This window comes from Pseudopipra pipra, chromosome Z (assembly GCF_036250125.1).
Source record: "Pseudopipra pipra isolate bDixPip1 chromosome Z, bDixPip1.hap1, whole genome shotgun sequence".
NCBI lineage: Eukaryota > Metazoa > Chordata > Aves > Passeriformes > Pipridae > Pseudopipra > Pseudopipra pipra.
Window position 1 is genome coordinate 52,789,481 of NC_087581.1, and position 16,273 is coordinate 52,805,753.

Sequence of the window (16,273 nt, forward strand, 5' to 3'; positions counted from 1 at the left end):
TGCTACAGGACCTGTCCTCCAGCCACAAAAACACACCCTCAAAAAACTTTTCCTTTACCTGCACATCAATGCATGACCTCCAAAACAGCCTCACTGCAGTTCAGGCAGTGAAAGGATCTCTTTGGAAAGTATCATCCACATCAAGTTACCAAAGGACACACCACAAACGTCATCTTGTTCAAGAGGTCTGAATTTGAAATACGGCTACAGACCTGCCCAAAATACAGGATATGTGGCTTCTATGGCTACATGGGAAAGCTAATACTTCTTCTGTTGAAGCTATTCCTCTTTTTTTTTTTATTTCCCAATGGTCTTAATAACACTCTCATTTAAAATATATGGAATTATAGTACGTTCAATATAAGTACTTGCAGTTAATTTCTGAAATCTTCAGCTCTATGATTTAACCACTCTACACCATTTATGTGTGACAACATGTATATGGTGTAAAAAACCAAAAAATATTATCTTAATTACTTAATGACTTGCAACTCTTAGTTGCAAGGAATTCACAAGTTATCACCAGAGCAAAACAAAACCTATTCAGAAGAAACTGTATTTTTGAAATGTAAGCTATATAGGGATATCAAACAAACAGGCTTTAAGTAAATTTGAAATTACTTAAAAAAATGTACATAATGTGAAGAGACAGCATGTCTTCTGTGCAGCAGTCATTAAAGCATATTTAAAGGTGTTCACAGGTTTTTATCTATACATTTCAACCACACTTGAATAGAGATATCCAAGTAGAGGGGGAGTAGCATCATTCAAACAGCATGAGAATGTAGCAAATGCTTTAATTGCTACTTTATATGGTGCACATTTCGAGAGTGGACAAGAATTAGCCTTGATCTTTTAACAACATTTGAAAATTTATTGATCTCAATCATACTAATTTCAATAAAAATTATCCTCATTATTACAAAACCTTTCAGAAATAACCAAAGACAACAGTTTAATTGGAGTGATACACTTTTACTCCTTAGAGTAAAAAAAAATCTAACAAATAACTGTTACATATGGTTACTGAGTAAAAGATAATTGAGTCTTTAGTTATGAAACCCTAAACACATTCATATACAGTAATTCAATATTAAACTTGTAAGTTATCTTGCTCGCACTGTGATACAAATTCTCTGAATTTACTGCAACTTTGCCAGAACTGCTCTGAGATCTGTATCTTGGAAAGACTGGTTTCTAACAATAAGTATTAAGATTCAGATTAGGAACCAGATTCTTAATTGGAATCTTGGACGTTTTCAGAATGAAGTCCCATTTAACAGTTTGAATGGGAAGAAAATTTTTTCACTTGAGCTAAACTAAAAAAAGTGAACAATGAAATGCGTGATAGCACTAATCCAGTTCTTCCTCCTATTACAACCAATCAGCTGGATATGAAAAAAGTTGCTACCCAGCAAGTCTGTGGTGCTCCCAATACTTTTGATATTCAGTTGCTAAATCACCAACACCCCTATGAAACCCACTTCTGAGGTAGGGCAACCTTGGGGGAGGATTAAAGCAAAATGATGCTAAATAACCAATATAACAACAAATTTAATTAAAATGTGCTTTAAAACCAAAACTGGAGAAAAAAGGTAATGGATTGGAAAAGGGGTGCATAGCTCTTCTGGAGCATATGATCATCTTAGGGGAGGAAAATTGGAAAGACAAAAACAGAGAAAAAGAGATAGGAGAAAAGAGAGAAAGATATCACCACCTGTGGCTCCAGCCACGCATGGGTGATCATGGTCTGTGGTCACGATACATAGTCCTGGTCCATCAGAGGTGGGGGCCCAAAAACAGGTCAAAAATCGTGAGTTTATCCAGTAATGCCCCAATCTCTCCTCCTAGATGAGTTCTGGGCATGTGCAGTCTTCTTTCCGGAAGATTCTGGAAGTCTGGTGGCGTTGGGGGTTGGGGTGGGGTTCATGGTGTGTGTCTATGTGCCCGAGTGCCTGGGCAAAGTTTCTGAACAAAGTTTCTGAGTGGCTGCACAGTGGTGGCTGCTGGTATGGCAAAGAGACTGGCATTAAAAAAAACCCGCTACCCTGCCTCTACAGGATCTATTGCTTAACAGCAATTTCTTATTTAATTTGAAAACAGCTTGCTTAAGGCAAAATTTAGCTGCAAGGTCCACGTGGTTCACTGCAGCCTCTCTGAAGCCAGAGGAATCCATATTATTTTACAACCTCTGAGATATCATCTCTTCTATTTCTGCCACAGTTATACTACCCAAGTCAAAAGTCAACACACAAAAAGCTAGTAAAATATATCCATCTAGAGACAGAGTTTGTCACAACTAGGACAACCGAGAAAACTGGAAAATAGTTTCACTTACAACTAAGCAGCTCAGAAAACTAAGACTGATGAGGGAACTACAACAAACCTAGAAAATCACACAATTTCATAATTGAAATGTAAACAGGAAATTGAAAAACATCAAATAATACTTTAACATTAGATGTCAAAAAGCAGAAACACTACCTTTTTTCAGCTTTATTTTCAGCATGGAATAGGAATCAAATATTCTTACCCAGAGATACCAGCACTAGGTCAAAAATTCTTAACCAGTGGTTTACTGATGTTTCTCCATATTAATCAGCACCATTCACCTGTAACTGACTTTATCTGAAATTTATGATCCATTTGGATTCCTCATTACTATCTCAGGAAGGATCCAACTCAGATGAAGCATGCTGTACTGTACCAGAAACACCGTTCAGTGTTATTTTAAGAATTAGAAAAATCAAATTAATCCCATAATTTGAGGTTTGCTCTTGTGCTCTAAGTCATCCAACCACAGAACAATCACAGGAGCGATCACACTTATTAAAATATTAAAATTACCGGTTCTCGCTGTTCTCCTGGAGCCAACAGAACCGACAAGAATATACTTCCCAGATCATGGTCAGGGTAATGAGGATCCTTCAGACTCAAGGTAACATCTGTCTGCCTAGGAGACAAAAAAGTACACATTTATTTTGATTTCCATTATTTTGATATATTACGGATATATTTCACAGATAATGAAATTTCTGAATTATGAGAATTAAAGGCATCTCCATTTATAAGAAATTACTTAAAAACAGTGTCACAAATTTGCCCTATTTCTACTTTAAAGTATTTCTGTCTAAATGCTCATCAAAAAATACTAAATGCTTTTACTTGTTAAGTACTTACATGTACTGAAGAAATTAAACCAGAATGGATTAAAAACCAGAAAAAAGAAAGTCAAACAGCAGGTGGTTATGCTGTGAATGAAGACAGCATAAAACCGAGATTAAAGTGTTTATAAAACTAACTGCTCCATAGACACTATAAAAATGTTGTTCATAATCAGCTAATACATAAGCATTCAGAATAAAGTACTTTGTGGTTTTCCTTAGTTAGTTTAGTAGGTTTATACAGAAACCCTGAGATTAGCTCAGTTATTTAGAGCATGGTGCTAACAACACCGAGGTTGTGTGTTCCATCTCCATATGGGCCATTCACTTAACAGTTGGACTCAATGATCCTTGTGGGTCCCTTCCAAACCAGAATATTCTCTGGTATAATTATTTTCTAGCATAAAGTTCTATTTGCAATTCCACAAACATGATATTACCAGACAGCCATATAGAAATATTCTGTAAGCTTGTTTGTGCCATACCTGTTTAATTCCAACGACGTGAGATCCAAAAATGCTGAACCAATGAAGTCATCTTGAAGTCCGAAGTCATAGTCAAATACCTAAGATGCACAGGAGCATTTTTTAGTACTAGAAATCTTCTTTCTTTTGAGCTTTTCTGACTTTATGAATGGTTCTTGAAACTCCTTTTCCAGAGTTACAGCTTCATGTTTCTCACCTGTTAAACCAGGACTACCTGAAAGCAACCTGAAACTTTCTGGCCAGAAATCAAGCTTGAAACTGCTTGTTTAAAAGTCAGACTGCATCATGTAGAGACACACAGTGGTGTACACTACTATTAGACTACATATGTGAACAACATCAATTTTATTTTAAAAAAAAGCATTCTGATAAACATTGGCACTGAAAGAATGAAGACCAAAAGAATACCTAAAGTTAAGCAGAATCATTGATTTGCTATACATTGATTCCTTTATCAATTCTGCAAAATGGAAGGAGGAGGGCAGGATATGGTTATGAAAAGTGGGTTATTACAGCACTTGCATCAGTATTAGGAATAATATAATTGTACATTTTGAAGGTTGTATAATTTTGTAAGGTTAGAAATATTACAATCTAAGATTAAAACTTAATGGATACGTGTAAGGAAACAATGACATTTAATAATCTACTATGAGAACCCTGCCTGCTAATTTCCTACCTAAAGAGAGAGCACCTGGACAAATTTACTGATATCCAGACAGGAATCTGTGGCCAATACATTGAATAGTACAAGCTGAGATGGGTTACACCTTTCTAAGTCAGAAGAAAGGACAACAGATAAGCTGGGGGCAGATTTGCAGGGAAATAAACAAGGCAACAAAAAAAATTGTGCCACAAAAAAATAAGGGAAAGTGTCAATTATCAAAATCTGCTTTCAAGGTACATTAAATTTTTTTTGGTAAGCATTGTCATGAGGATTTCTGAGGACTAGAATATACTTTCAGCTAAGTAAAAGTGCTACTTGTGAACATCTTGTAAGGAGAACCTTTAACTGAGCTATAACAGGACTAGGTTCAAGTTCTTCAATTTTAATGCAAATATTTCAACTATTGTATTACACTAACTCTTTTCCAGGAGGCAAAGAGGTTCATCTTCCACAAATACCGTAATATGGACAGCGTTAAGACAGCAGTAACAGAAATCCTATGGCCCAAAGGCTACAACACTGTTGCAGGACTCAAAGGGTTTGAATGCAAGTATGTGAGCACAAGCCCCTCACATGTCATCACCATGAAAGACAGTTTACTTTCGCTGTCCTTCTGCTAAGATCACACTAAAGAAATGCAAAACAATGATGACCTCAAATAAACAAAAATATTTGTGGTATTTATCACTTTTTAAAATGTTGATATCATCATTCTAAGACATAATTTAAATAATAGTCTTTAGTAATGCACTATTGTACAATAAACTTTTCAGTATACAAAAATCACAAAATTAAACTCTTTCAATAACTCTTCTGTTGTAATTTGTCCGACATATGTAAAGATAGTGTCCTACCTTTATATACAATGGTTCTCTTGGGTTATCTATAAGAATGCAAGTTTTTTCTTCCCACACAGGATTGAGGTTCTTGTGTACTGTTTTACTTCTAAATACTTCTTTTCCTCCAAGTTTGAACTTGACATATGGATCACTGGTTCCTGTTAAAGACATATATAGTATTAATTATATCTTTGTAATACAGTAAGGGAATGGAGACTAAATTACTTCAAACAGAACTAAAAGTAATTTCTATAGACAATCAAACCAAAAACAGCATCAGATGAAAGATTTTTTTACTGTCACAATCTGTTATTTTCCAGGGTGTCATTACTCAGGTAATTGACTCTGTTAATATCAAATGCTTGCATCACTTTCTGTTGTTTGCAATCCATTCCCAAAGTCACACATGAAATACTGGCTACTGCAGTGTTGGTTTTACTTAACTAAACTATGTCTTTCTTAAGGCTAGGATATTATCTTAATGCAACCACAAAAATTAGATTATATAGTTAAAATTACTCCCGTAAAAACATTAATCTAATTATCCTGTGCCTTTCAAAAGGCACGTAGTCCACAGACACCACTAGTGTAACTTTTCATTGACTTTACTGTCTCCAGGCTTTCCTCTTCCATAAAGATTCACTTCCTACAAAACTCACAACGAGAAAATCAACTCTAAGGTCAGTCCATAAAGTTCACAAAATGCTTCTTGCAGCAATCACCTACTCACCAGAGAGCACAGGCCTAAGCCCCCTGATACAACCAAGTAACAATTAACTGTGACCAGAAAGACAACTCTGAAGGGTACTGAAAGAAAAATGTTAAATATGGCATGAACAGAGAATACATGGAACTTGGACGTGGTGTCACAGGGAACAACTGGTGAAAGGAGGACTCTTGGGTGGGCATCGAGAATAGCAGTAATCCAAGAGCACATCTGAGACTAACCAATCAAAGACTATTTTAAAATAAACAATAACTCTAGCATGAATAACAGTTGCATCTTCATGAACAGCAGTCAAATTATGAGACAAGACTTTTTTTTTTTACTATTAAGGCTTTTCACAAGCCTGACATATTTTAGAAGTTTGCATTTCCATCTACTGGGAAATACAGTCATTCACTTTTCTTAAAATTGCAACACATTCTTCTAAACATAAATTAGGAGGGTATGACTCGAGCTCTTTACATTATTTCATCCAGCCAGAAGATGTCAGTATTCTTTACCTAAAGTTTTATCTCCTTTTCAGAAAGCTACAGAAGTGGAAACCAGGGTCTCATATTTGACAGGGTTACAGTCATTTCCATTCATAATTACTGGGGCACAATTCAGTGGCATAAAAATGTTTTGTCTAGCACAACTAACTTGTTCCTTGGTTATTCAAGTAGTGGTGGTGATTTTGAAGGCAAAGATCGGGTATTTTAATTAATTCTGTGTAACGTGAAGAATATTTTGAATATAGACACCATGGGGTGGTGCACCCATCCTGCTGCTCCTCAGGACCACTCTACAACCTCAGGAATCCTGTCAGGCCTTGGTCTTTGTGTAAAGAGTTTGGCAGTGAAGCATCCCTTGATTGTACCAGGAATTCTTGCATGACTAAGGTGGGAGAGGGCAAAATCAGTCATCCCCTGACAGCCTGCAGCATCCAAAAAGGCAGAAAAGGATATTAGCCTGTGAGTTGGAAGAGTTGAACGAGAGGCCTTTAAACTAGGTTTGAAGGGGGAAGGGGATAAGACTGGGCTCACCAGACATGAGCCTGGAGGCAGTATGCCAGCGCTGGGGATGAAATCAGTAGCCCAGCTGAAGTGCGTCTATACCAATGCACACAATAAGGGTAACAAACAGAAGGAGCTGGAAGCCATTGTGCAGCAGGAAAGCTGTGCCATAGTGACCATCACAGAAACGTGGTGAAATGACTGCATAACTGGAGTGCAGTGGATGGTCAGGAGCTCTCCAGAAGGTACAGGTGAGGAAGGAGAGGCAGTGAGGGGGCTCTCTACATTAAAGGAGTGTTTTGACTGTATAGAGCTCAAGGACAGTGATGATAAGGTTGAGTGCCTATGGGTAAGAACCAAGGGGAAGGCTAACAAGGCATTCTGGTGGGACTGTTACAGACCACCCAATCAGGCTGAAGAGGTAGATAACATATTCTAAGTGGCTGGCTGACATTTCATGATCACCAGACCTTGTTCTTGTGGGAGACTTTAACTTGACAGTTGTCTGCTGAAAACACAGCAGAGAGGAAGCAGTCTAGGAAATTCCTGGAGCGTGTGGAAGATAACTTCCTGTTGCAGCTGGTAAGTGAGGCTACCAGGGTAGTACCCCAGTAGACCTGCTGTTTATGAAGAGACAAGGGCTGTGGCAGATGTGGTGGTCAGAAGCCATCTTGGGCATAATGATCACGAAATTATATTTTTTACATACTTTAAGAAGGAAATCTTAAAGATGCAGGAGTAGGATGTCCCTACATGCTGGAAGATGATAAACTGTTAGCTGAACAGTATTCAACAGTGAACACAGGGGAGCTTGAGACTGCTCTGCTATAACTTGTGCTAGTGAGATGGAAAGGACAATGCGAAAGCCTCCATATTCCTCTACAGTATTTCTGCCCTTCACTCCATGTAACAAAGTCAAACTACTGTTGGAATGATAAAGTTTTTCTGATATTTGGTTTTAATATACAGTTTTAATTAAACTTTTAATTAGCTGTTTTAATTAATCCTAAATTGTATTAGGCCTCATATCATTTTTAGCCAGCATATAGCAAAAATTGTTATAAGCTACTTTTGTGAGAACATAGTTTGGGAAAAGTACTAAAACTGTAAGTTTTGTTAAACTAACTTGGATGTGCTTCAATGAATAAAACTCGAGAGAGAAAGATGTATTGTTGGACATGTGGAATGAACCACCAAGGACATTCTGCAGAAACCAGCAGAAAAAGAAAAGAATTAACAAAAAATTCAGTATATGTGCTGGAAGGTTCCTACTGGAGGAAAAAAAAATACTAAACAGACTAAAGATGTGGACTTAATTAGCATAGAAAGCAAGAAATTAATAACCAATAGAGGGTAGAATAGTAACTAATGAAAGATAATTATGTAATTAAGAACCACTGAATAATAATTTGTTTCTCAAAAATATATAAATAGGTGAAAAAGTAATGTATTGGTGTCCGTATAGAGGCAGGATTTTTGCTGGCCACATACACACCTGATGCTGCAAATAAAATAATGTCTTGCTTTCTAATACTAAAAAGACAGTGCTTGAGGGTTCTATTATTCCCCTACAATTTTGGAGGTATTTGGCAACAATTTCTAATGACTTCACTGAGACAAAGCTTTTCACTTGGAAAAATGGGGAGACCTCAGAGAAAAGAGAGGAAGGGAGAAAGAATGTATGCTCAAGGAATCCAGCAGGGGACAGCAGATGATCATTTTCGATCCACTAACTTGGCAGAATGTTAAAAATTAAGTTTAAAGGAAGCTACTAATCAGTTACTAGAGATCACATATATGTGGAATGAAAGACACTATTCCAAAGGCAATTATGCTATTAAAATTATATTAGATAAAGCACAAAGGGGAGGCATCTCCAGCTGACGCCTAGACACTGAGGAATGAACCGCTGATTTTAAACAGGGCAGTTTATTTTCTTCTCAATACATGCAAAAGGGCTCTGAGCCAAAATATTTTAAATGCCACTGTGCAACGGGGAAAGCAAAACTTTGCCATTTTTTCCAACCTTTAAAAATTCCAGGTAGGTAAACAGTGGTTAACACATCAATTTCTATATACTGGGCCTGAATGCCCAATGGTTTTGTTAGGAAGAGATAATATTTGAAAATGACAAACACAAGTATCTAATTTTTTATAATGAAATGGTGTTGGCCCAGGATTTTATGTTGTTACAACAACCAAACACAACAAAGGAAATCCCAGAAGAGGTGGAAAAAGCTGTTACTCCATTGGTGTGGGCCTCTGGAATTCCGGGGAGATCAAAAGCAGCAGAGTCAGTCAGAATACAACTGAAACCAGACATCAGACTGGTATGGCAGAAACAATATCCTTTGGAATTAGAAGGTAGACAAGAGTCAGAGGAATTAATTACTAAATGTGTGCAAACATGGATACTAAGAGAATGTGAGTCAAAATATAATACTCCCATCTTACTAGTAAAAAGCCACATACTAATGAATACAGACTAGTACAAGAGCTATTAATAATACAAGTGCAATACACCTACCTAGTGGTAGCAAATCCTTACAAACTTCTAACCACAATTAAGGTATCTGATGAGTGGTGCACTGGTTTGGATCTTAAGGATGCTTTCCTCCATACACCCTTTGCAACTGTAAGTCAATCTCTGTTTGCTTTGAATGGGAAAGTCACTAGACAGGATATAAAACCCAATCAACATGGACTGTCCTCCCACAAGAGTTCAAAAATAACCCCACTCTGTTTGGGAATCAACTGGCAAAATAATTGGAAATACGGAAAAAGGAAAATGAAAAAATCACATTGGTTGCAGCATGTAGATGATATACTGATAGCCACAGAAGTCCAAACCAGATGTACTGAAATGACTGCAAGTTTACTAAACTTTTTGGGACAAGCTGGTTACAGGTATCCAAGAAGAAGACCCAAATTGCCAGACATATCTGGGATTCACCATTTCTAAGAGACTGCAAAGCCTCAGAATTTAAACAACAGAGATGATTTGCCAAACTCCAGAGCCAAGGTCTGTATGTGAATTAAGAATATTTTTAGGAATAGTTGATTGGTATCAGCCACGGATTCCTAGTTATGGACTTCTGGTAAGAGCTTAAATGAGGCCCCAAGAAACCCTAAAGAGATGTTACAGTGGACTCCAGAATGCCAGATGGCTTGCAAAGACTTACAAAGTGCTCTAATGTCAGCCGCTGCATTAGGATTACCTGACTTGGCCAAACCTTTTGAACTGTTTGTGCATGAATGCTTATACTTTGCATTAGGAGTGGTAGCTCAGAGACTGGGGGCATGAAAAATGGCTGTGGGATATTTTTCCAAGCAATTGGGGATTGTAAGTGAGGGATAGCCCACCTGTCTTCCAGCTGGAGCAGCAACTATACTTTTAATACAAGAAGTCTGGAAACTGACCATGGGCCAGAAAATAACTATTTATTTTCCACACATGGTTTTCTCTGTCCTAGAACAAAAGGAGGGGTCACTGACTGTCCCCAAATCAAATGCATAAGTATCAAGTTCTCCTGCTGAGACAGGCTGATGTGAAACTGAAAACAATTACTGCCTTGAACACAGCCATGTTTCTTGAATCTGTACCAGAATGCCAAGAGGCCTTAAAACGTGACTGTCTCTTAACCATTGAGAAAGTTGACTTCAGCAGGGAAGACTTAAGGGACACTCCAACAGAAGATCCAAACTGGGGACTATTCACAGATGGGAGCAGTTTTGTGTGCAAAGGAGAGCAGAAATCTAGGTATGCAGTAGTAACCCAAACGGAAGTAATCGAAGCTAACCCGTTACCTGTTAACACCTCTGTACAAAAAGCTGAGCTCATCGCTCTGCAGCAAGCCCTAGAATTGTCTGAAGGTAAGAACAACATATGGACTGATTCTAAATATATATTTGGAACAGTACACACCCATGGAGCTATCTCAAAAGAAAGAGGGCTCCTTTCAGCACAAAGGATCTCCTATCAAGTATGGAGACGTCATTAAACAATCACTGGAAAGTGTTCAGTTACCAATCAAAGTGGATATTACGCACTGTAAAGGTCATCAGTTTGGAAACATACCAACTAAGGTTGGAAATTGACAAGCAGATAAAATTGCTACAAAGGTGGCACAGAAAAGCATCCTAGTAGTTACTCCATTAAAATGTGTGAACCTTTCAGATGTAACCCCAGAGCACCAGGCCCAGAACAAAAAGCTAGCTAAAACTTTAAAAGCCCATCTAAATTATGAAGGATGGTGGGTAACTACAAATAGAAAATCATAGTATCTCAAGCAGTGATGAGACAAATAGCAGAAGATAAGCAAATAGAAACACACTGGGAAACAGAAGCTATTATAAATAGCTTGGATCATCAAGTACTTTGTGTAAAAATGACAAGAGTTTTCCCAAGCAAAATATTCAATCGCAAAAGGAGGGGCAAGGAAAACCTCCATTCTTTGTTGGACATGGGGGGAAACATAGTCACCAAAGATGAGGAAAAGGTTGAGGTACTTAACACCTTCTTTGCCTCAGTTTTCAACAGAAAGACAGGTTGTACTGAAGACAACTGGCTTCTGGAACTGGTAGACAGAGACAGGAAGCTGAATAGCCCCCCCTGTAATCCAGGAGGAAACAGTTTGTGACCGGCTGAGCCACTTGGATCCTCACAAGTCTATGCGACCAGATGAGGTCCATCCTAGGGTGATGAGGGAGCTGGTGGAACAGCTCACCAAGCCACTCTCCATCATCTACCAACAGTCCTGGCTCACTGGGGAGGTTCCAGATGGTTGGAAGCTGGCGAATGTCACGCCCATCCACAAAAAGGGCTTCAAGGAGGACCCAGGAAACTACAGGCCTGTCAGCCTGACCTGAGTGCCTGGCAAGGTTATGGAGCAGATCATCCTCAGTGCAATCACATAGCACCTACAGGATGGACAAGGGATCAGACCCAGCCAGCATGGGTTTAGGAAGGGCAGGTCCTCTCTGACCAACCTGATCTCCTTTTATGATCAGGTGACCCGCCTGGTGGATGAGGGGAAGGCTGTGGATGTGTCTATCCGGACTTCAGCAAGGCCTTTGACACCATCTCCTACAGCATATTCCTGAAAAAGCTGGCAGCCCACAGCTTGGACAGGGGCCCTCTGTGCTGGGTTAGGAACTGGCTGGGGGGCTGGGCCCAGAAAGAGGTGGTGAACGGGGCTGCATCCAGTTGGCAGTCAGTCACTAGTGGTGTCCCCCAGGGATCAGTGTTGGGCCCAGTTCTGTTTAATATCTTTATTGATGATCTGGATGAGAGGATTGAGTCCACCATTAGCAAATTTGCAGATGACAAAGTTGGGGGGGAGTGTCGATTAGCTGGAAGGCAGGAGGGCTCTGCAGAGGGACCTGGATAGGTTGGAGAGTTGGGCTGATTCCAACGGGATGAGGTTCAACAAGGCCAAGTGCCGGGTCCTGCACTTTGGCCACAACAACCCCCTGCAGCGCTACAGGCTGGGCACAGAGTGGCTGGAGAGCAGCCAGGCAGAAAGGGACCTGGGAGTTTGGATTGACAGGAAGCTGAACATGAGCCAGCAGTGTGCCCAGGTGGCCAAGAAGGTCAAGGGCATCCTGGCCTGGATCAGGAACAGTGTGGCCAGCAGGACCAGGGAAGTGATTCTGCCCCTGTACTCAGTGCTGGTGAGGCCACACCTGGAGTACTGTGTCTAGTTCTGGGCCCCTCAGTTCAGGAAGGATATTGAGGTCCTGGAGCAGGTCCAGAGAAGAGCAACAAGGCTGGTGAAGGGACTCAAGCACAAGTCCTATGAGGAGAGGCTGAGGGAGCTGGGGTAGTTTAGCCTGGAGAAGAGGAGGCTCAGGGAGACCTCATCACTCTCTACAACCACCTGAAAAGAGGTTGTAGCTGGGTGGGCGTCGGTCACTTCTCCCAGGAAACCAGACAAGAGGGCACAGTCTTAAGCTGTGCCAGGGGAGGTTTTGGTTGGATATTAGGAAGAAATTTTTTACAGAGAGAGTAATCAGGCATTGGAATGGGCTGCCCAGGAAGGTGGCGGATTCTCCGTCCCTGGAGGTTTTTAAGATGAGACTGGATGTGGCACTTAGTGCCATGGTCTAGTAGCTATGGAGGTGTTGGACCAAGGGTTGGACTTGATGATCTCAGAGGTCTTTTCCAACCCAGTTGATTCTATGATTCTATGAAAGTGTAGTCAGCAAATGTAAAATATGTTTACAAAACTATCCATATTCCTACAAAAAGCCTCTGGGGACTACAAAAAGAGGAAACTGCCTGGGAAATTATTGGTAAATAGGTTTTTCTAAGTTATCTTGACAAGAACGATGTCAATACCTATTGGTTTTACTTGACATATTTTCTGGACGGCCTGAAGCTTTTCCCTGTCACACCAACAAAGCAAGGGAAGTTATCAAGGTGTTGTTAGAAGTAGTAATACTCTGATTTGGAATCACATTGGGAATGTCCTCAGACAGGGGGCCTCAGTCTGTAGCAGAATTTGTGCAAAAATGGTCTGAAATATCAGGAATCAAACAGGATTTGCATACTTCTACGACACGACACTTTAGTTGAAAGATTAAGAGAATTAACCAAAGATTAAAAAGGCAAATAAACAGACTCTGTCAAGAAAGTTCACTTAAAGGGATGCAGCCTCTTCCCCTGGCATTGTTAAAAACTAGAATCCAGCCAAACTCCAGGCAAAAGGTAAGCCTATACAAAACCCTTTATGGGAGACCCTATCAAACTGTAACTACTCCTGGAGAGAGCCATGTGATAGGTAATCACAATTTAAGAGAACATATAATCTCTTTGGGAAAAATACTTTCATTACCATATAAGTTTGTTCTTTAAGCCTCATCAGAAACCTTGGGTGTTCATGCACATCCTTACCAGACAGGAGACTGGGCGTACCTCTGGACATGGAGTGAAGAGCTGCTCAAACAGAAGTGGAAAGGACCATTTCAAGTTCTCCTGACTACATACAGTTGTGAAAACAACAGATGGAGACTCTTGGATTTGCTATATACAAATCAATCCAGCCTCTGACCCAGAAGGACCACACTGGACAGTACAGCAAACAGCAAATCCGCTGCAGAAAAAAAGAACTGCAATGGAAGCAGAGACTCTAAAATGAGAGATGTTAAATGGCTTATTTTGTGTTTTCAGAGCAATGTTTCCAGTATTGCAGCACGGTTATTTGCACCTGGACTAGTCAACCATCCTAGCAAGACCTCTCAATTAACAATTGTAATGGCAAGTATGGCTACAAGTGCCTGGGAGGTAAGTGGGAAAGACAGCAACATCCTCTTCCCTGAAGACCTCTCTAGCATGACACAAATAGAACAAATATTACTGGACCCTTGGAAGAAAAATTCACACCTAAAACTAATGCGGGCTTTGACACTGACAACAAATAGCAGTGACTGTTGGATTTTTTCTCAATTTCCCACTCATTCAGATGAAAGCATTCAGACAATGGAGCTTCCAATACTAGGTGTATCTTCCAATGCTTTTCCTCCAACTGGAGTGATGCTCCTTTTGGACAGAAAAGCAGCCCAAACCCATAGATTGACAAATTTTGTCAGTAGAAATAGCAATCATTAGGGACCCTTGTTTCAAAGACTTCTAAAAGGACCAGAAGCAGCCCCTCAATGGAAAATGGGGTCATCTAATTGCAACCAAGGAATAATGGTGGGAGATTATCCCAAATGTTGTTCATATTCAGATGTAACAAGAATAAGTATTTTGAATATACGTTGGGGGCCTGTTCCAGATAACACAGGATACTACTGGCTTTGCAGAAATAAGGCTAGAAAAGCTCCACCCCCTGGATGGCAAGGAATATGCACCATTGGAACTGTAGTACCAAAACCAGATGACACTGATAAATTGGAATTCTCCAGAGGACATTTAGGATCTTTCATAACAAGACACAGTGAAATTTAAATCCCTTAACTGAGAGGTCCTTTGGATTCCACAAGTTTGTGAGAGGACTTCTACCATGGTTAGGAGAATTGGAGAAAGGGAATATATCCAGAGTAACTGAACAAATAGAACAAATAGAAAACTAAACAAACAATGCAATTAGTGCTTTGCAACAAGAACTTATCAGCCTTTCAAAAGTAGTCAAACAAAACTGAATGGCTCTAGATCTGATTCTGGCTTCCAAAGGAGGTATGGGCACAGTCATTAACACCAGTTGCTGTGTATACACGGATCAGACCTTAAGAATTCAGACTGATCTGGAAAAACTAGAATTTTTCATGACATATACCAAAATCAAGGGGAAGATGTGTTTAATTTTTACCTCATATAAAACCCTTCTGAAACACCTTTGTATAACATAACATTCTTGTCCATTCTGATTTCATGTAAATAGAAACCCTTTGATGTTGATCCAAAAAATAATGATATCTGATTTTGTTTGTATTACAGCATTCAAATTATATATTTCTTTAATACATTAAAATAAAAATGTAAAGAGCTAGTTTGATTAATGTTCATAATCAGTGACATGAATACTGGCCCAAAAGGACTTTTAAAAAGAATGTGGCATCTGTCTAGCTGTTACAGTATGAATAGCATTTCTCTGATTATTGCCTTGTGACTACCTGCCAAATTTGGAAGATGGTGTGAGCACTAAGTTATTGATTTATGCCAATAATTTTCTCATCTCACCTCTTCAGGAAAAGAATAGGAGCATGTTCCTATCTTTCTCAACTGTGCGACAGACTTAGCAATATTTCACAATAACAAATTTATTCATAATCCTGGTTACCTAAACCCTAAGAATGAAGTTTTTCAATCTAAAAAGCTACAGTTTATGCACTGTATTTTAAGGAAGGACAGAATTTCAGTATGGTATATCAGTGAAACCCACAGTTCAAACATATATAGTATGCTCTGTAGTTAGGCTATAATGAAAAGTCTTTTCAATAATTTTAAATGCATTGCCTTATAAATAGATTTGCTTTCAACATTGTGTTCTAGCACAAAAATCAGGAGTATATTAAAAGGTTACTTAATCATCACAGTTTATTATCCCATTGGCACCTAATTTTTTAGATCCTGAAAATGCAGATGTATACAGAGTTACTCACCAGATAAAAAGCAAAGTCTTTGTGAATACTCTTGGACTATTACAGTTCTTCATAGTCTCCTGGTTTTGACAGTCATCTCTCTCAGTTATTCTCAATTTAAGCAGCTAACTTATTACTGTTACAAATATTTCATATCAGAAATGGTAAATTTATCAAATTGAAATGCAAGCCTTTGCACTGCATCAGAGCACTAAGTGCACTATTTCTGGCACTCCTCTTGCCGTTTTTGGATACGGGTTTCAGTATCAGAGTCAGCCACTTAAGGATCAAGACCTCAGCTCCTTCTACAAAGAC

General features: G+C 39.2%; 1 protein-coding gene across 11 annotated transcripts in view; it reads right to left on the reverse strand.

Moving 5' to 3' along the window:
* The window catches only part of MCTP1 (multiple C2 and transmembrane domain containing 1), a 178,914-nt gene that overhangs the window by 141,293 nt on the left and 21,348 nt on the right, over window positions 1–16,273 (reverse strand). For all 11 annotated transcript variants that reach the window (XM_064641478.1, XM_064641476.1, XM_064641480.1 and 8 more), the window contains exons 3-5: window positions 5,171–5,313; window positions 3,650–3,729; window positions 2,848–2,953 (exon numbers count right to left, since the gene is read on the reverse strand). In XM_064641478.1, coding sequence (XP_064497548.1) covers window positions 2,848–2,953; window positions 3,650–3,729; window positions 5,171–5,313 — 329 coding nt within the window. The remainder of the gene's footprint in view (window positions 1–2,847; window positions 2,954–3,649; window positions 3,730–5,170; window positions 5,314–16,273) is intronic.